This window comes from Delphinapterus leucas, chromosome 5 (genome assembly GCF_059928025.1).
Source record: "Delphinapterus leucas isolate spDelLeu-1000000601 "Yukka" chromosome 5, BTC_Dleu_Yukka2, whole genome shotgun sequence".
NCBI classification, from domain to species: domain Eukaryota; kingdom Metazoa; phylum Chordata; class Mammalia; order Artiodactyla; family Monodontidae; genus Delphinapterus; species Delphinapterus leucas.
Window position 1 is genome coordinate 66596058 of NC_143133.1, and position 20293 is coordinate 66616350.

The following is a 20293-nucleotide window of genomic DNA, read 5'->3' on the forward strand; positions in this document are numbered from 1 at the left end:
ATTCTTCACCTAAATTCTATCCTAAGCAACTATCTCAAAAACATATGAACAGTCTCAGCTGCATCTCAATCTTAAGAACTGATCTTTGTGGTAATGAAGACAGCTGTTTACTTTCAAGAGTGGGGATGCAATGCCTTGTATAGGGCCTTTTTTTTCATTTTTATTGGAGTAGAGTTGATTTACAATGTTGTTAGTTTCAGGTGTACAGCAAAGTGAATCAGTTATCCATATCCATATATCCACTCTTTCTTAGATTCTTTTCCCATATAGGCCATTACAGAGTATTAAGTAGAGTTTCCTGTGCTATACAGTAGGTCCTTCTTAGTTATCTATTTTATATACAGGGCTTTGTAATTCTAACACTTTCTTAGAAAACCAGATACTGGCAACTTAATCTCGTGCAACAGATCAGTAACTGGAGGGATGAACTGTTAGTGTCTGGGAGCTGAAGTCTGCCCATCTGTGAATGGCTGGATGAACACTGCAAATTTGTAGGTCCTCTGAGAAACATTAAAAAGCAACCTCAGTAGCCACACACTCAGAAAGACCAAGAAAGAAAGAATCCTGAACTAAAGCCCATTTGCACTAAGGTTTACCATATTACATTGGCATGTGAATCAGACTGTTGGTTTTGGTTTATTGATTTTATTTTTAAATGCACAAAATATTACATAAGCTAAAGAAAAGACTTGCCTTATAATCTGGCTAACACAACAAGCCAGCCTGCTTTCACACCTGTCCACACAGTGTTCAATAAACCACTTCTACATAGCCAGCATCTTAGTGTACACCGTCCCGTTCTTTTCACCTCTGATTATTCTATGACACAGGAATCCTCATGTGTCCTGCTTGCTATTGTGAGCTCACTGCTTGGCACCTACACTCAATAAGTATTTGTTGAATGATGGTATAAAATTTTTCTGTGTTGCTACAGTATTTGAAATGACAGCTTTTACTTGTCACAAAATATACTAGAATGTAGAATGTCATTATTTATAAATGCTCTTTCTATTGTTGGATATCCTCATATTCTAACTTTTCACTGTTACAAATAATGTTAATTGATAATTATTATACATGTACAGGTATCTCCCTACTTTATGATTATTTTCTTGGGATAAATTCCCAGAATCTTCTTTCTTTTTTTTTTTTTTTGTGGTTGTCAATATGAAGACCTAAATTGCTAATCCACAATAGTATGTGAATAAAATACTTCATAAAAATTCTGAAATACAAGTTTTTTTCCTTGACTAGATAGCAAACAAGGCCTCAATAACGTTTAAATTTGCAACTTTTATTATTAGGTTGAATATTATACTGAGTCTGGTTGCTTATTATATTTCTTCTTACTTTTTGCCAGCTTATATTTCCTATCTAGATAACGATTTCAATCTTTTGTCATATTTGGTGCAAATAGTTCTATATTCTCTCTGCTTATTTGCGTGATGTGTACTAGTTTTAAATTTTATATAATCAAATTCCATAGATCCTTGAGATTTTGATCTTGTTCTCCTCCAAATATTTATTAAGGTCTTTATTCTATTTGTATGTTTTTCAAAAACAATGTTTCAACATTTTCTTCTAGCCAGTTGAAATTTATTTTAGCACAGGCTGTGTCTTAGATATAAAACTGTATTATTCCTGAAACTGCTAATCTGTGGTCCCAACATGATTTACTAAATAATCCTTTAATCCATGATTTTTGCCTCCTTTATCAAATATTAAATAGGCTTTATTTCAGGGCATCCTATTTTATTTTATGCTTTTCATCAATGTATATTTTTGCAACAGATTCACGCTATTTTAATAACTTTTGCTTACCATTTTACTTATATTTAATCCTTGCACACTGTTAATTTTCCAAAATATTCTTCTATTTTCTCAACTGTTTATTTTTGAAATTACAATGAATAATTTAGTCAACTCTTGAGGAAAAGAAAAGATAATTTTCCTGATTATACTACACCATTACTTTTGAACAAGTGGTGTTTTTCTAGGAATATTACATATTTGTCTTTTTGTGAAACTTTAACACCTAAAGTTTTTATGTTTTCTTTGCAATGGTCATATATATATTTCAAGTTTACTGGTAAGCATCCCACGTGCCACCAGGAATGAGATCTCTTTTTCACTGTATTTTTCTAAATTGCTATTGCTGAAAAGAGTGATGTCAATTTCTGAATATTTGTCTTGAATTCATCACTGAACCAACTTTTATTAATTCTAATTAATTAAGTATCTACCTCTAGTTATTAAGTAACATCAGCTCATTTTGGCTGGATGATTTTTGGCAACACCTTAAATTCTACCCCTCTGTATTTCGAAGTGGGATGCTCAGGGAAAATGTGGCACTCATCTCCAACACAACTGAGAATGCTACCTCTATGGAAAATCATGCGCTGGTGATTTAATTTTTTTCTCTGTGGAAAATTGAAAAAGTAAGTTAAAATAAGCCAATCAATCTTGGAATAATGACAGTCTATTAGGAAAATAAAACATTTTAACAGGTTAATTTTAGGGTGAACTAGTAGATGGTTATCTCCTGACTTTACAACTGTTTATTTTCTTTTTTTTTTTAATTTTTTTTTATTTTTTACAACTGTTTATTTTCTAAGCAAGCACTCTAGGTAAGAAGAAACTGATATCAATTTATTAGGATATGCATTTATGTTAATTACCCCGACAAACCTAGTAAATGAAACACATTTATAATAAAATTCAATTTATCATACTTGATTATACCCTACTTGTCTTGGCTCTAAAGTGTTTAAATCCACAAGTACTATACAAGAGCATAAAAGAAACTTCTTTTGAAACAGTCAATTGAGCTTTTTTGTTTTTTTTATCTTGCTCTGAAAAAGAGGTGACTATCACAGAAATAAGGAAAGCACAAAGTATTTTCCTCTATGTTACTTTCATGTCAAAGACCAGAGAGAGAGACTAGTGAGTTTTCAAATATCCAGCAAAGGAGATGTCAATCTCTATTCTGGCTACTGATTTAAAATAAACAAAGATGTAATTAATTCAGGATGAATCCTGTTCCCTGTGGGAATACAAGGTGACTATGAACATCACAAGGTAGAATCAGGGCATGGCCTTTACCTGGGAAATACTGGAGTGCAAATAAACTGAGTGTGGGTTACACCTCCATTGTACTAGCAATCTCAGAAAATAAAGTCCCCTGGGTAGAATGGCCTCGCCTCCGAAAGTCTCTCACCAAGTTACTAAGGTTATTCACTTGTGGATGACTGGCGATTAAATGGTCTTCCAGAACTAAGGGAGAACTAACAATCATTGCTTACCTTTTGAAATTGAGGTCTGAAAAGCGTACGAATGCTTGGATAACACTTGCTAAATTATGACTCAACTCACTAACTACCATGTTAGAGCTCCTATGAGCAAATTAACTTCTTGATGGAACTGATTTCCAGCTCATTAGAAGATGATATTTAATTAGTAAGACATTAAAAAAAAATGAATTAGCAGTGTGTAAATGCGATTAGTCATGATATATGAATGTGAAGTAAAGTATACAAATGTGAACTATCAGAATCTAATTTTTGTTTTACTTGGACAGTAGATGATTAAAGCAAAAAATTACAACACAAAACAGTCCATGGATAAGTGAAATCTATGAAAACAGTACTCAAAATATACTATGAAAGGAACAAAAAGTTCTAAATATTACTTTAAGGTAATATAGTCCTTCTAATATATTGCAAATTATTAAATGGAAGTGACTAACTGAAGATTCCATGTATGTTTACAACATTAATTACTAAATAGCTTTCGTATCAGTGGAATCCTTGACATTTGCTTATATTATATACAAAAATGACATCTACTAGAGTTACCTCTATGCACTTCTTCTCCTGTAACAAAATAAAAATCAATGCATACCTTTTCCCAGTGCACAATTTCCCAAGCACCACTTCTCAAAACTGGAAAGAGAAAAGGTGACAGTTTTAAGAATATTTTTACTACTTATCAAAAGCCAATCTCTGATGAAATGATCATTTTAAATGAATAGCTTCAAATAAATTAACCGGTAACAATTTTTATAGGTTTAAAAACCAATTATGACAGCAAAGATACATAAAATTACACAAAGAAACAACCAATGAACATTTTAGATCTCAAAATAAAATACTATTCTATCTCACTGGCATTGCCAAGGGCTTTCATCAGCACACAAAGGAATTACAGGGGTTGGCTGGAAGAGAAAGCCGTAAAAATGCTTGGCAAAGGGAGCGACAAGCTTAAAAAAATTTCAGAAGCCATAACAGTAGCAATGTTAAAAAAGAAAAAAAAAAAAAGATTTACAAGCATAGCAGGAATGGATTTCAAACTCGGTAGTAAAAATTTAACACATAAACCAGTAGATTAAAAAAATCTGTACCTTTAGCTTTAAAATAATGCAAAATAGCAAATGTTTCTATATTTGGTTTACTGAGAAGAAATAAAAGAAGAGGCTACAATTAAATTATGATTGAGGGGTTGATATTTCTCAGTGTTTTATTACTGCTTTGCAACAGTAAAGTTACTCAGTATACCTTTTTTTTATTCCTGCAGTGTGTCTGTGGCATAATACTGAATATGCCAATAGACACTAGCAGATAAAACAAAACAAAAAAGAAATGTGAAGTACTTAAAAGGATTAAGTCAAGGTCAGTCAACAAATTATCCTCACAGTAAATTCCATGAGGGCAAGCTAATATTTACTTTGTTTAACACAATATTCTCTGGAAACAGTAGAGTACCTGGCACAAAGTAGCTATTGGGTAATATTTGCAAGATGAATAATTTACAGGCACAAAAACATTAGATTCAGTTTCTTTTGATGTTAGAAGAGATGAAGGCTGAACCCTCTTAAGTAAATCACGATGATGATAATCCCCAAAATGTGCAATAGCAAATCTAACACTAATTACATACCAACAGGTCTGGAAACCAGTGTTACAATATAAATTATTTTCATCTAAATATAATCTCTTTGTGTTCCAAAATTCCCTGAAGCCAGGGGCTGTGTCTTATTCATTTCTTTATCTTTAGCACTTCACAGCACTCCTGGCCCATAAGACACTCCAGCACTAGTTAAACAGATGAATAAATGCAATAAGGAATATCTTGCAGTGAATTTTGGTGAATCAACCTCATTAATTTAAATAATAATTCCAAGACGAAGAGCTAACACTAAAGTATTTCCAGTAACTATATGATTAAGTTAAAATTCCAATTTTGACAGTATTCATACAGTTAGGGGTGAAGGATCTGAGCACCAGGCATCTAAAACTGATCCCTATATTCTAATACACAAAACTCTAATGCCTGTAGAGTTCACCCAAACTGATGCCAGGAGTAAAACTGCTCCTGGATGTTGCTCCGGGAGTACAAGGGGTTCAGAGCGTGACACTTAAGAGTAAAAAAGCCCTTGGGGAAGTGACTTCCCTGGTGGCACAATGGTTAAGAATACACTCGCCGGGGCTTCCCTGGTGGCGCAGTGGTTGAGAGCCTGCCTGCCGATGCAGGGGACACAGGTTCGAGCCCTGGTCTGGGAGGATCCCACATGCCGCGGAGCAACTGGGCCCGTGAGCCACAACTACTGAGCCTGTGCGCCTGGAACCTGTGCTCTACAACGAGAGGCCGCGATAGTGAGAGGCCCGCACACAGCGATGAAGAGTGGACCTCGCTTGCCGCAACTGGAGAAAGGCCTCACACAGAAACGAAGACCCAACACAGCCAAAAATAAATAAATCAATAAATAAATTTAAAGAATATGCTTGCGGATGCTGGGGACACAGGTTTGAGCCTTGGTGCAGGAAGATCTCACATGCCCCAGGGCAATTAAGCCCGTGCACCACAACTACTGAGCCCGTGTGCCACAACTACTGAAGCCCGCATGCCACAACTATGGAAGCCTGCGTGCCACAACTACTGAGGCCCACATGCCTAGAGCCCATGCTCCGCAACAAGAAAAGCCACTGCAATGAGAAACCCGTGCACCACAATGAAGAGTAGCCCCCGCTCGCTGCAACTAGAGAAAGCCCGCGTGCAGCAACAAAGACCCAATTCGGCCAAAATTTAAAAAAAAAAAGAACAAATGAGAGCACTTCGCCCTTTAATCACTTAACCCAGTGACTGCAATATTAAGTACTCAACAAAGAGTGTTGGCAAAGTGCTGTTCAAATCTGCATAACTGACTGACTGGGGCTAAAATCTGCATAAATTTAAATTAGAAAAAAAATCCTGTTCAATAGTACCTGGAGCTCTTTATTGCCGTTTATTTTCTTCTAATTCCACCTCATACAAGTAAACATTCCCACATTGCAATACTTGGGTTTTTAAAAATCAGTTTCCAATATTTGTAAAATCAAGAGGTTTGACATGAAAACGAAGACTTCAGGCTTATCAGGGGAGCTCAGTCAGTTACTGCACTGTGACGTGCGGCATTGACAGCAGTGGCCACCTCTTTCGATGGGGCTCACCACTCCATCACCATGCTTGTTTGTGGTTTCCTCCTGCTTTATAGGCAGCCTACTTCCCTGTCCTGTATTTAGGACACCTGCCGGGCTCACACTGAAGAGGTTTTCCTTCGTTAATTGAAGTATAACTTACAACAAAGTGTATAGACCTTACGTATTCCGTTCAATGAGTTTTTTAAAAACTGTAAACACCTGTGAATTCACCACTCAGGACAAGATGCAGAACTCCAAAAAGACTCCTCATACCATTTTACAGTCCATTATCCCATCCCCAGATATAAATCATTTACCGTAAGTTAGTTTTGCATGTCATATGCATTGAATCATATAGTATTTTTGTATTAAGGTTTCAATCAACATATCTGAGATTCGGTTTAAAAAAATCTTTCTTTCCCCGGTTAAACTGACATGGTACTATGGTGGATTGATTTCTGGACTCTGTATTTAGTCCACTGATCAATTTACACATTTTCACACCAATACATACCACCTTGATCATTTTAACTTTGTGGTAAGTCTTGAACTTAGGAAGTCTTCCCACATTGTTCTCTTTCAGTACTGTTTGGGCTATTTTGAATTCTTTGCATTTCCATATAAATTTTAGAATTGACTTGTCAATTCTAAAAATACTCCAAACCCTCCTGGGACTTTGATTTGGGGCTCAAGTGTTTCAATTTATGGACAAGCTACACCTTTCCATTTATTTATGTCTTCATAAATTTTCTCCAATAGGTTTTGGAGTTTACAGTGTATGGGTCTTTCATTAGATTTATTTCTTGACATTTGATGACTTTTTTCTTATAAGTTGTATTTTTTACTCCATTTTCCAATTAGTCACCGGTAGTATATAGAAAGGCGTTAAACTTTCATACACTGACCTTGTCATCATGTAATTTTGTAAAATTCACTTAGTAGTTCCAGTAGGGTTTTTTTTGGGGGGGGGTAGCAATACTTTCTAAGAAACAATTTTGGCTTGTTAACAATGCTGTATTACGGTTTTTGGCAGTTTTATTATGCTCATATGCCTCTCTGTTCACCTCTCTATTTTTAAGCTCTTCTGCAAAAAAAAAGAGAAATCTTTGGAAATCATGAATAATTTTTACTACTAAAAATATCCTGTTGATTTTGTGCTCTAGGCATATCAAATTACACCTTGTTTTATCTCCTCCACCATGACCAACACTGGCATTCCTACTTCAAGCAACTGTCATCTCCCAACTGGAGGTCTGAATTAGCCTCACCACTAGCTTCCTACATTCACTCTTGATCTCTTTCAAATTTAGTTTCTACAGTATAGCTATAATGACAAAGTACAATGATTTTACATACAATTATGGATTACTATGTATCAATTCATATATCCTTATACACATACATACATATACAACATTAAGTGACTCCTTGCTTAAAACTCTTCGGCTGGCTCCCCTTGGCTCATAAAATAAGTCCAAACACCTCGAAGCCCTCTGATGAAGCAGCACCTGCCTAATCTCCATCACCACTTCTGACCACTCCCTCTGCCCCTTCTCCAGGCCCATCGTGCTGAAAGCAACACTCTTTTTCCTGCCTCAAACCCTTTGCACATGTTTCCATGACTGCAACACACTTTCCCTCCATCCTCACCTAGATCTCAGCTTTAACACTACTTTCTCAGGGGACATTTTTTTGACACCTACACCTTTACCACTACCCTCAAGTCTAAATCAGCTTCCTGCACTTCTCCTTCAGAGCACTTATGACAGTTTTACTACATACTTAGTTGAGAGAGGATTTATGTAAGGCTTTCTCCTTCCCCAGACTCCAAAATCTTTGACCACAGGAATATTCTCTATTCTGTTCTCCGCTGTATTCCCAGTGCAGCAACACAAAGATGCTCAGTCAATACTTGCTGGATGGAAAGTGGATCCACTGATGTTCCTATGTGTTTGGGCCCATATGAAGCCATAGTAGTAGTTACATAGATTTACTAAAGATACAACCCTGTTCCTTAATAGATCTCATGTTAAAAACAATATATACACAATGTTTAAAAAATAGCTACACAGGAAAACACTCTGGCATTTCCTCAAAAAGTTAAGCACAGAGCTATCATGATACAGAAATTCCACACCTAAGTATATATCCAAGGGAACTGAAAACATAATGTTCACACAAAAACCTGTGCACAAATGTTCACTGTATCATTGTTCATAATAGGCAGAAAGTGGAAACAACCCAAATGTCCATCCACCAATGAATGGTTAAACAATAGGGGTAAAGCCATACAAAGAAATATTACTCAGTCATAAAAAAGGAATGAAATGCTGATACATGTGACAACATGGATGACTCTTGAAGATAAGCCAGTCACAAAAGGCTACATGTTGTATGATCTCCTTTATATAAAATGCCCAGGACAAATCCATAGAAATAGAATGTAGATTAGTGGTCATCAGGGGCTCATGAAAGAGGGCAATGGGGATTGACTGCTTATACGTCTGGGGTTTCTTGTGGGGGTGATGAAAGGATTCTAGAATCAGATAGTTGTGTTGGGTGCATAACGCTGTGAATATCCTAAAAAACACTGAACAGTATACTTGAAAATAATGAGTTTTATGGTTTGTGAATTATAACTCCAAAAAAAAAAAAAAACCAGCTACATAAAATGATGCCAATGAACTATCTAAACATTTGCTTAAAATAGCCTTCTCAGTTTCATAAGTTCCTGAAATGTTTCCAATGTGAGCAGCTGGAAATGGTTACACAACCATTAGATACACTAATGTTCCTGTGTGTTTGGGACATGAATGTCCTCTGATGTCAACTCTGGGCCACCCCTTCCAGCTCTGTAATCCAAACTAGCCCTCCTTGAAATGCTGCCACTTGGAAGAGACTGGTCAGTTCACATCTGAAAATAGCCCTGAACCACTCTACTGGGTTCCCCTTACAGGATGGAAGTGTCACAGCAGGCTTCCCAAACTCAGCTGACCAGACCATACCAGGGAGTCTGCTCCACCAGGGAGGTTGGAAGCCTGGCCACTTTCACTGAAACCTGGAAAACCATCTGAATCTGCTTCACTTGTCCATCCTCCCCACCTGCTCATCCCCCTCACTCGGATGGTTTCACCATGCACATTCGAACCTACCTACGTCCCTCCCCTACCTGACCCTTCTGCACCACCCCCCTTCTGTAAACTAGCCTGTCCTCCTACCATCTCTTAGGGGATGCCTGTCTCCACCCAAACAGTACATCCTCCTACTCTCTTCTCCCCTACGCTCCATCCAAAGGTTTCCTCCATTCATCCCTGAAGACACACACTGGAAACTACGGCTTACTGCAAAAATTGATATGTCTAAGAAACTTTTAAATACATTTTCAGCCAACAATGTTTTCTAACAAACTGCAGAATCAATGTATTATTGGCCAAGTCAACTGGAGTTATATAAAGGAAGAGCTGAGATTCTTTCCTCCTCTCATGCCACTTTCTCAAGGTAAGGAATGCTGATGCATCCTCACATACTTTTCTCTAGACAAGCATCCACATATGCATGTTTGTTCTCTTTCTTTTTAAAAATTTATTTCTCTGCAACTTGGTTTTCCACTTAACATGTACTTTCAGGACAAAGCACAGAGACAACCCATTTTTTGAGAAATAATCCCTTGTATGGATGTATCCATTACAAATGGGTCAGATAACTGAACAGACTCACAAGACTCCACAGGGTGTATTCAAGAAAAGTTTTAATCAAGCTAGAGGATATGGTACAGAGGGAAAATGAAAGCCCAGGCAAGCATCAGGGGCCTGAGAAACTCCTAGGCACAGCCCTCAAGGGTCCCTTCTCGTTCACCTCGGACATGGATTTTGAACCTCCATGATATGTATGATAAATCTTAATTTCAGGAAAGCCTGGGAAAATGTTTCCAGGGGATCTTTTATACCTCCCAGTCAATTAGACAAGCCAGATTATGTTACAAATTAAACCAGGTAAGCCATCAATCTATATACATCCTTAAACTAAGCAGAGGAAATTTTGGGTGCTTCAGGGGGGTTTCAAACCCTGCAGAGAGCATTAATTCAACAGCTAGTCCATCTCGTCCTTCTTTTTTTTTTTTGCGGTACACAGGCCTCTCACTGCCGTGGCCTCTCCCGTAGCGGAGCACAGGCTCCGGACGCGCAGGCTCAGCGGCCATGGCTCATGGGCCCAGCCGCTCCGCGGCATGCGGGATCTTCCCGGACTGGGGCACGAACCTGTGTCCCCTGCATCGGCAGGTGGACTCTCAACCACTGCGCCACCAGGGAAGCCCTCGTCCTTCTCTTGGCCAAGGTTCAGCATCACAGTTCCAGGTGTCTCTGGGATCAGCACAGAGGTATTCCAGTCCAGCTGTGAAACAACTCTGATTTACACAACAGTTGTATCATAATGTATTCAACTATCCTCCTCTCAGTGGAAATTGTGACTTCTACTTTTTTCTACCACCTCAAACAACACTGAAATATATTTATGTAATTGTACTCTATAGGAGAGGAGTCCCAAAGGAGCATTGCTGGCTGTAGGGTATTTGTGTTTGTACTTTTATCAGATACAGATTACTTCCATATGGCAATCTACACTGTCACTAGCAATATATAAAGTTCCACTGACTATAAACTTAGACAAGCACGAACTGTTACCAGTCACTTGAATTTTGTCAATCTGATGGGTACTTGGTACTTATTCTGAAAGCTACAGTGGCCTAGATTAATCCAAGTGTAAATTACCTTTATGTCCCACACTGAATTAGAATTCTAACTAAGAGTAACATACTTTTGGATGTAGTACAGAACCTTGCCACTCAACAGGTGGTCCAGAGACCTGCAGCATCAGCATCACCTGGAAGCTTCTTAGAACTGAGGATGTTTCTATCCCTTCTACCTTCCACCCCCAATTTCGTTTGTTTTTGATCTACAAAACCGTAACACAGAAATAAAAGCTAGAAGTGCATAGCTTCTTCAAACTTGAGGCTAGACCCATCTTAGGATATAGAGAACAATACAGAATTCTGGTGAAGTTAAAAATCAGCTCATGACATATAAAAGGTTTCTGGGGACTTCCCCCTTGGTGCAGTGGTTAAGAATCCGTCTGCCATTGCAGGGGACACGGGTTCGATCCCTGGTCCGGGAAGATTCCACATGCTGCGGAGCAACTAAGCCTGTGAGCCACAACGACTGAGCCTGCGCTCTAGAGCCCAGGAGCCACAACGACTGAAGCCCACGTGCCACAACTATTGAGGCCCACGTGCCTAGAGCCCGTGCGCCGCAACAAGAGAAGCCACTGCAGTGACAAGCTCATGCACCGCAACGAAGAGTAGCCCCCGCTCGCTGCAACAAGAGAAAGCCTGCGCGCAGCAATTAAGACCCAATGCAAAAAAAAAAAAAAGGTTTCTGCACAAATCAAGGCTTGGATAAAAGTCAGTCACAATTCATTGTTGTCTTTACTTCTGAACTGGTTCCTAAATATCCAACCACAGAACAATTAAAATAAACCATATCACATGTATCATGCTGGTGACTGACATAGAAACCTAGTTATTTTTAATCACTGACCTCCTCTAACCCAGCTCTAACCAGGTTTAGAGGAAACAAGAAATGATGCTGGGTCCTTTGCTGAGCTTTTAGCTTTCTTGGGCCCAAAGTACACTTACTTCACAACTCTAGAGAAGGTGAGCCATGGAGGAGATGATCAGTGATGCCTGGTGAAGGGAACTGAGAACAAGCTAGGAAAGAATTATGTCAATGGCTTGTCTTATGATGCTTTAACAGCTCTTCCTTTTAAATGCAAATCTCCTCCACCTCTCAGCAGTTCTCCAAACACACCTGCTATAATTTCCACACTGGCTAATTAGTATGCATGGGAGAGCTCATAGTTTAAACAAATACCTCAAATGTCACCTGTTCTTACTGAGCAGGATGCTACTTAACAGCTTTTGGGTAATGGATTTTCTGTTGAAATAAAAACATTCTGTTAGAGTCCCTTGGGAATTCCCTAATCAAAGGCTCTGGAGAAACTGTCAGTCTCTCAGGACTCAATCAAATGTCGCACACGTACAGGTGCTGGCTGAGGGTCTCGCACTGGCTTCTTTGAGAGAAGCCATCACCACGGCGATCTAACTGGTCTACCATTAAGGACGTTACAAAGAGTCATTGGAGTGTGTGGGGTGTCGTTCCTGGGCAATCAAGCCACTTCTTTTTTTTTTTTTTTTTGTGGTACGCGGGTCTCTCACTGTTGTGGCTTCTCCCGTTGCGGAGCACAGGCTCCGGACGCGCAAGCTCAGCAGCCATGGCTCATGGGCGCAGCCGCTCCGCGGCATGTGGGATCTTCCCGGACCGAGGCGCGGACCCGTGTCCCCTGCATCGGCAGGCAGACTCTCAACCACTGCGCCACCAGGGAAGCCCCAAGCCACTTCTTGAAATAGGTTAACAAAAGGCAAATTATCCAAAAGGATAATGGGCACTACCCTTGTCACAGGACATAGAGAAACCGCAGCAAAGGCAGCATGCTGCAATCCCTAAGTGGCAGGAAGCATTGCAGAGGAGATTTAGTGCATTGAGAAGGCTAAGAGAACCGCTGAGACTAGTTTTGAACCGGGCAGAGAAGGAAAACCAGCATACCCATATTAAAGCATCAATTCATTCACCACGTAGACCCTTACAAAGACAACGAAGGCAAAAAACCTCTTGTAGCACAAACTGACACTGCACAAAAGTCTCCTTCGTGAACTTGCCTATAAAGGTCAAATTTAGCAACAATCTTCTTGGGATCCTCTGACACAAAAGACAAAGGGAACCTCCTGAGTTCCACTCTCGTCCGTATTGTGTATAGAGATTTTTCGATGAACTGATACCACTTCTTCCAGCTTACTTTAAAACTTTTAACAAGGGTCCTCACTAGCAGCATCAGCATCACTGAGAATTTCTTTAGAATGAAATTCTGGGGTCCCCTGTGAGGCCTACAGAAACTCTAGGGGTGAGTTTCAGCAAGCTGTTTGAGAACCAGTGACTTATCTTAAAAAAATATGGGTGAGATGATGTGATCAGTGCACAAGGGGCAGGAACCTCCTTCGCTCAGAATGTTTTCCCCCCCAATGCTGCACAGAGTCATGAATCATTTGCTTTTTCCTTTATGTAACTGAGAAATCCTTGAAAGAAAAATCTCCTTGCATCGCCTCACCAGTCATTCCACCCTTCCTTGCAGCTAGGCTTCAGTTCTTCCAGCCCCACATCCGCTCTCCAGTTTAGAACTGGAACTCCAGTTAAGAACTGTGACTTTTTTTTTTAATTGAAGATGTGATTTACAATATTGCATTGGTTTCAGGTGTACAGCATAGTGATTCAGATTTTTTGCAGATTTTATTCCATTACAGATTATTACAAGATACTGACTATAATTCCCTGTGCTATACGCTAAATTCTTGTTGTTTATCTATTTTATGACTTCTTAAATGCTGGATTTAGTGGGTATCACAGCCTTGGTCCTCTATTAATTCAGCATTTGGTGTTTGACGGGTTTTCCCCTCCTTTGCCAAGTCCAGTTGGATCTGTCCACTGTGTATTTTCCTTTGCCTTCTCATTGCTGCCACCCTATTCCCCTTCCCTAATTAATCAAAAGTCAGTCTCCCTTTGTGCCTCACCCCACCCCTCCCCATACAGCTGTCACATTCCTTGTTAAAAAGTATGACTGGGAACCTAGCCACACCCTTCAGTAATTCTCTCCAAGTTCTTCACCTTGGTTTTCAAAGCCTCCAAATTATGACCCTAACTTGCCTTCCCGTCCCTGTCCCCACTGCTCTCTGCCACGTACCCTGTGCTGTAGCCAAAACGGACTGCATTCAGCCCTCTGTATCCACGGGCTCTGCATCCACCACTCATATGCCATTTTGTGTAAAGGAATCAGATTTTGGTATCGGTGGGGGTCCTGGAACCGATTCCCCATGGATACCAAGGGACATCTGTATTTGCTCTTCCCAGAATATACCTCACGCCTTCCCATTTCCTCCTGGATCATCCCTGCACCCACCCCGACAGCTCTGCTTACTCAAAGTCCACTCGTTTTTGTGATCCTCGCATGTGACATCTCTGAATCCCCACCCCTCTCATTTGGTCTTTATTAGTCTTTCTATCTTTCTTGTATCATAGTATCAGTGAGCATGTTATCTTCCCTACCAGATTCTAATTTCCTACAGGGCAAGCATGAAGCCTGGTTTCTTTCTGCATTTTCTGCATTGGGTCTTACACAAGGTAGATGTTCAGCAAGACTTACTGAAGTGAAACAATAAACGTTCTAACTTGGAGTCACACCTGTTTTTCTCCTTTCACTTTATCTATGGCCCTCAATTTCCTCAGTGGATTTTGTTTCTTGGTGTGCTTTTATTTATGGGGCAAATGAAAGATCATCTGCAGTTGTACTTCCCCACAAATAAATACTTCCTCTTCATCCAGAGCTGTTGCTAAAAATATCTAACCAGTTCAGTTCATAAAACTGTACGATTTTAAAATTTTAATTTGAAGATATTAACAATCTTAGAGGTGTCTGAAAACATTCTTTAGCACATATGTGCTCAATTTTCAATTGCTCATGGAAACAATACTTTCTAAGAACTATTTATAGGTAACTGATGTACACGTGGCAGAGTACAGGTCCAGGCTTATGGATGGATCAGATGTGCCAGATACCGACAGGGAAACAAAAAAGCTGCACACTGGCTTTTTCAGTAAGCCACGAAAGTGGTGCTATTTTAAGTCCCTTAGCATGAAATGAACTCAACCAGATGGATTCAGCCTTGTTAGTAGGTCATTTCAGGCTTAACAACCTAAAACAAATTCAACCCACACCAACTCAACATCTTTTTCATAAAGGACTTTAAAGGTGAAATAGCTTGCAGTCAGAGATAAGCAACTATGTGCCCTGTAGGGAAGTAGCCTTGTTAGGGGTTATCAGTGGCCACCAACTCAACTCCACTTCTGAAATGGCTGATGTAGCTCTGGGAAAAGACGAATCAGGTGGAGATGAGATCTATTATTTTTAGCTATGTGCCTAGTTAAAAAGAAGTTCATGTTATCTTTTTCTAAATTAAATTAAAACAGAGCAAAACTGCTTTATTAAAGACTTATTCTACTGCTTTATTAAAGACTTATTCTAATCTAATACCTACTAACAAAACAAGGTATGAAACAATCTAATGTCAGGTGACTGATGGGCTGCCAGATGTCACAGGTGTCTCCCAGACATTCTCACCTGCAGAATGTATGTACACCATCCTTCAGGGAATATATCCGAACCTGGGATTTTAAAACAGCAAATCTACTTCATTAAGAGGCATCTTTAATTAAAAATTTTTAGATCCAAAATATCTTTCTTAGTCTGCACCTGAACCCCATCCTTTCCCAGGCCTCCATATTGTGACTTTATGTGAAACTATCATTCCACTTGAAATACTAGCCATAGCAGTTTTCCACAAAAACTAAAAGCATAAGTTGACAATTTAAAAAGAGAACTAGCTCAATCACAACAAATTCTTATGGGGATTGGCTTCAATATACATATTATAGTGATAATTACAAATGCATAATTAACAAATTTCTGCAGAGCTAAGTCTGGCCAAGAAAACCCAATTTAGGACAGAGTGAGAGACTGCCTCCTGTGTGTATGTAGACACGTGGAGGGAGGGTATGTCAGATATTGTGAGCTCAAATATTGAGGAAGAAATCAGAGAAAATAAGGTAAATTTAGATGCCAGGAAAACCTGGGGGTCCTGAATACGGCAGTGCTCTGGGCTTTCGGGCAGTGGAAGTGATAAGTGGACACAGTGCTGTGTTCATAGGATGCAGAGCAGAGTAAAATGATGATATGATGACTTCAACAGAGACAGTAAAGAGCAGGCAAGAACTTCTACCATGTTAGTTTTTTTTTTGGTTTTGTTTTATCTTATCAGCGCCTGCGAAACAGTCTGGGACACAGTGTTTTGGAAATACTGCTTTTCATCTTGCTCACACCCTAGATAATGAATTTTCAAGGAGGCTCCTTTCATTTCTAGTCTCTTCCTGCTTCCTATCTATACTGAAGTATCTATACAGAGAGTGGTTCATTCACTCACATAGAGCACCTGCTGAGGATGGGCCCCTGGGCTAGAGCTGTGAGGACACAAAGATGAGGAAGACTTGCCCTCTGCAGAATCCAGAATTTAACCCCTGATCAAGTTCATTAATTGGTGAAAATGAGGCATCAGACAGGTACCAGTTCACTGAAAATGTTGTAAGTGAAATCATGAATTTGTATTTCTGAAGTCACTAGGGAATGACAGAGAAAAAAGTCACTCTTTAGTGCCTCAATGCAAAATAAGGAGAGAAAATATTCATTTTTCTAAGAATATAGAAGGATTAATATTTGAATCTGAGGGAAAGACATCCTCATATATTACATGGTCTTGATAAACATTTAGAAAATGAAATTTAAGTAAAATACTAAAAATATCTGTCATGATTAATTGCCTGTCAAAAATAACAACCCCTTTCCCACTCCTACACCACTTCCTGCCTCAACTCAGGAAAGCAAATTGAATTTCAGTCTGGCCTATGGACAGATGGCTTTCATTTAAAGTATCAGTAATTTGAGTTATCTGACAGCAAACAGTATCCTACTCAAACATTTGTTATCACCTATCAACTGCAAAATCAAAAAGACGACCAAATACTCAAACTAGGCAAAGAAAAAAAAAAGGACGATTCGATTCTCTTAGAAAACAATCAAGTAGCAAACTAAAGACCATAATTTCTTGAACATGGGCTTTCCAACTATTCTGACTTAAAATGATTTTTATATGTAAGCCTTAATATTTTATTTCTGACATGAGTTTTCTATACTATAGAAGACTTTCCTCTCACTTTTTAACCACAGAGCTAATCCTGTTATTCCAGAATGAATTGGTGAACCAAGAATGATAACCAAGAAAGAACCTTTTCTCTGAATAGTGGGCAAAAAGGGAGTATTTTTGGAAGTAGGCAAGTACCTGGAAAATCAGAGAACCCACCCATACAGGGTGTGGTAGCTTAAATCAACACGGCTATGACGGCTACTCTTCAACTGTACAATGTTGACTTCTTGTGCCAAGGCTTGAAAATAAGTAACTGCTAGTCCCTGAGGATAGGAGCCCTCTGCCAGAAGACACATTATGTATTGGAAAAAACAGTTACATATTTTTGGTTCAAAAGCTGTTACTGAACATTCTGAGCAACATGGCAACAAATGCAAAAACTGCACCACTTGCCAAAAATGCCAGTACCTGAAACATTTTTGCTTTTTTTTTTTTTCCCCTTTCAATACCTATGGCTGTCCCTTCCCACCTAAACCCCTAGAGTAGCTTAGTCCTCAAGCTTCTAAGAGCCCCCTATTCTGTGTCACTCTGCTCTCCGACTTTAATCTGCATATTTACCTTATCTCTTTTTGGCTTGTAAACCTTCAACAGCTACTCAGCATACGTAAGAAAAGTTGGAATCTCCTGGCTTGGCATTCAAGGCCCTGTAAAATTTGACCCTGGCCTACCCTTCTGATCATGTCTTTGCTTCCCTTTGCCAGGAATCTCCTTTCCCCATCTGGCACTCTCGTGGTTCCACAAAGCAATCCAACAGCCGTCTTCATCTCTGCTCAGGAAAAGCTCTCTTCACCCTTCCTCACTTGGCACACAGGCAATGTCTTGCCCAGGTGCCTCTGCTCATCCAAACTTTTCCCGAAATTCAAGATCTAGCTCAAGTTACGCCACAATTCTCTCTCCTGCTTTTGAATTCGTAAAGCATTTGCCGCAGGAACCAGCATTTGCCACAAAAATCTAGAGACACTGAGATCACGTAATCCAAATCCTTCATTTTCCACACAAGATCATTTTTCACCTTTATAGAGTTCCCATCTTATACTTTTTCATATGCCCCGTAATAAGTATAATCTCAGTAAATATTTAATTTATTAGGTGATACTTTAATAAATGTACCTTTTTCAAATGCATCAAAGATCAGCAGATAATCCCTTTGGTAGAAGGTGGTAAGAAGAGAAGCCCTAGGGCATTTTGACAGAGTCCCATAAAAGTCAGAGCCTTTAATTAAAAAATACTGTTTTTAATTACCAGCTAATTTTGGCAGACATGGCTGAGCCTCATCACATCAGGGAACTTCAGAGAGATGAGATTCTCAGACTGGGAAAGCTCACGGATGGGGTAAGATGTCTGTTTCACGTGTTCCTGGGTACTTCTTTTTTAAATTGAGAGCACAACAGTCTATTTGCTTGTGTTGAAGGTCATTTGGGTTTCAACTCCATCAAAATGAGACCCACAACAAAAGAGCCACATCAACATGCCATGTGCTTTCCAGAAGCTGGCCTGGTTTTAACTGTTTTATTTATTTATGGAGTATATAGCTTCTGCAAGTACAGGATAATTCAAAGTGCTTCCAATATGCCTTTTACTCAAGTAACATCACATCTGATTATTTTCTATAAATCATACCTAGAATACATCTATAGATCATACACACACACCCAAAGACATTTTGTAGCACTTAACACTGTCAAAACAACTGCAGATTTTATGGACAGGACTTGTGAGTACATTGCTATGAGGCACTTAAAATGTATTAAAAATGTTACTTTTCAAAACTATCAATATTACCCCTGTAAATCACTCTAATGTGAATTTAAGTGTCATGCTAATAAATGTTACAAAGGAAGAATCTATCCTGGAACAAAAACTTAAGAGATACACAGTATTCTCAGTTGAATTATATTTAATTGAAGTGATTTGTATATATTACTATGAGTGTATTTGACAGATGCGAGAAACAAAATGTATAATTCTTACCTTGGGTCTGTTTCTTGTTCACTGCATTATCAGCTTTATGTCGTTTCTAAAATTTAAAAGTAAAAACAAAAACTGTGAAAAAGTGGATGAGATTAACAAAACAAGATAGCACCTATTACAAAAGAGAGATTTTTAAAACTTATGTTTCTCAAAGCTTCTGTCCTTTCACACCCATATCAATTTTGTGTGTGTGTGTGTGGCATGCGGGCCTCTCACCGCTGTGGCCTCTCCCATCGCAGAGCACAGGCTCCAGACGGGCCACTCTGCGGCATGTGGGACCCTCCCGGACCAGGGCACGAACCCGCGTCCCCTGCATCGGCAGGCGGACCCTCAACCACTGCGCCACCAGGGAAGCCCCTACCCATATCAATTTTATAAGTACGCCCAGGGTGTGATAATGGGAATAATCAGGGTATGCAGGAATTTTAAAATTGAAAGTGCAATCCATAGCATCTTTATATGTTACTCCTGTTCTGGGAGTACAGGGGTGTGGTCCTCGGAGGGATCTTACATTATTATACAGGTACGATTAAAATTTTAATGTACTAGAAAAGATGGAGCTGAAAGGCTGATTTAGACTTTTGTTTAAATAACTTACTTAAAAAAGAAGATCGCCCATGAGAATTACCTATAATAACTACCATTTAATAATGGTACTGAAATATTTTCAGTTTCTTATGAAATTCATTATCTAATTAGCTGAGTACATCCTCTATAATTTAATGACGTGCCGATGTCTGTCAATGACGGGAACCAAATATGTCCACCGTTTGCACAAAGCTGCTTCTCCCCACTGTTCCCCTACAGCCCCCTCTCCCACTACCACAAGTCACTGAGTCTCATTTTCCCTCCTCCCAAAGCAAGAAAAAATTAAACGGTAAACAAATGAGTTAGTTTAAGTCTAGGTGGGTGAGTTTGAAAAGCTACAGAAGCCAAGATTTTATAGCAGTAA

At 39.2% G+C, this 20293-nt stretch overlaps 1 protein-coding gene across 14 annotated transcripts in view; it reads right to left on the bottom strand.

Moving 5' to 3' along the window:
• Positions 1-20293, bottom strand: part of ATP8A1 (ATPase phospholipid transporting 8A1) — a 241088-nt gene that overhangs the window by 175101 nt on the left and 45694 nt on the right. For 13 of the 14 annotated variants that reach the window (XR_016393271.1, XM_089911849.1, XM_089911844.1 and 10 more), the window contains exons 5-6: positions 19342-19387; positions 3901-3941 (exon numbers count right to left, since the gene is read on the bottom strand). Coding sequence is in view for 12 of the 14 variants with exons in the window: in XM_089911849.1 (XP_089767975.1) it covers positions 3901-3941; positions 19342-19387 (87 nt within the window). In the remaining 2 variants the exon portion in view is untranslated. Of the gene's footprint in view, positions 1-3900; positions 3942-19341; positions 19389-20293 lie in introns of those variants that run through there. The other variant, XM_089911852.1, reaches the window with a different exon arrangement.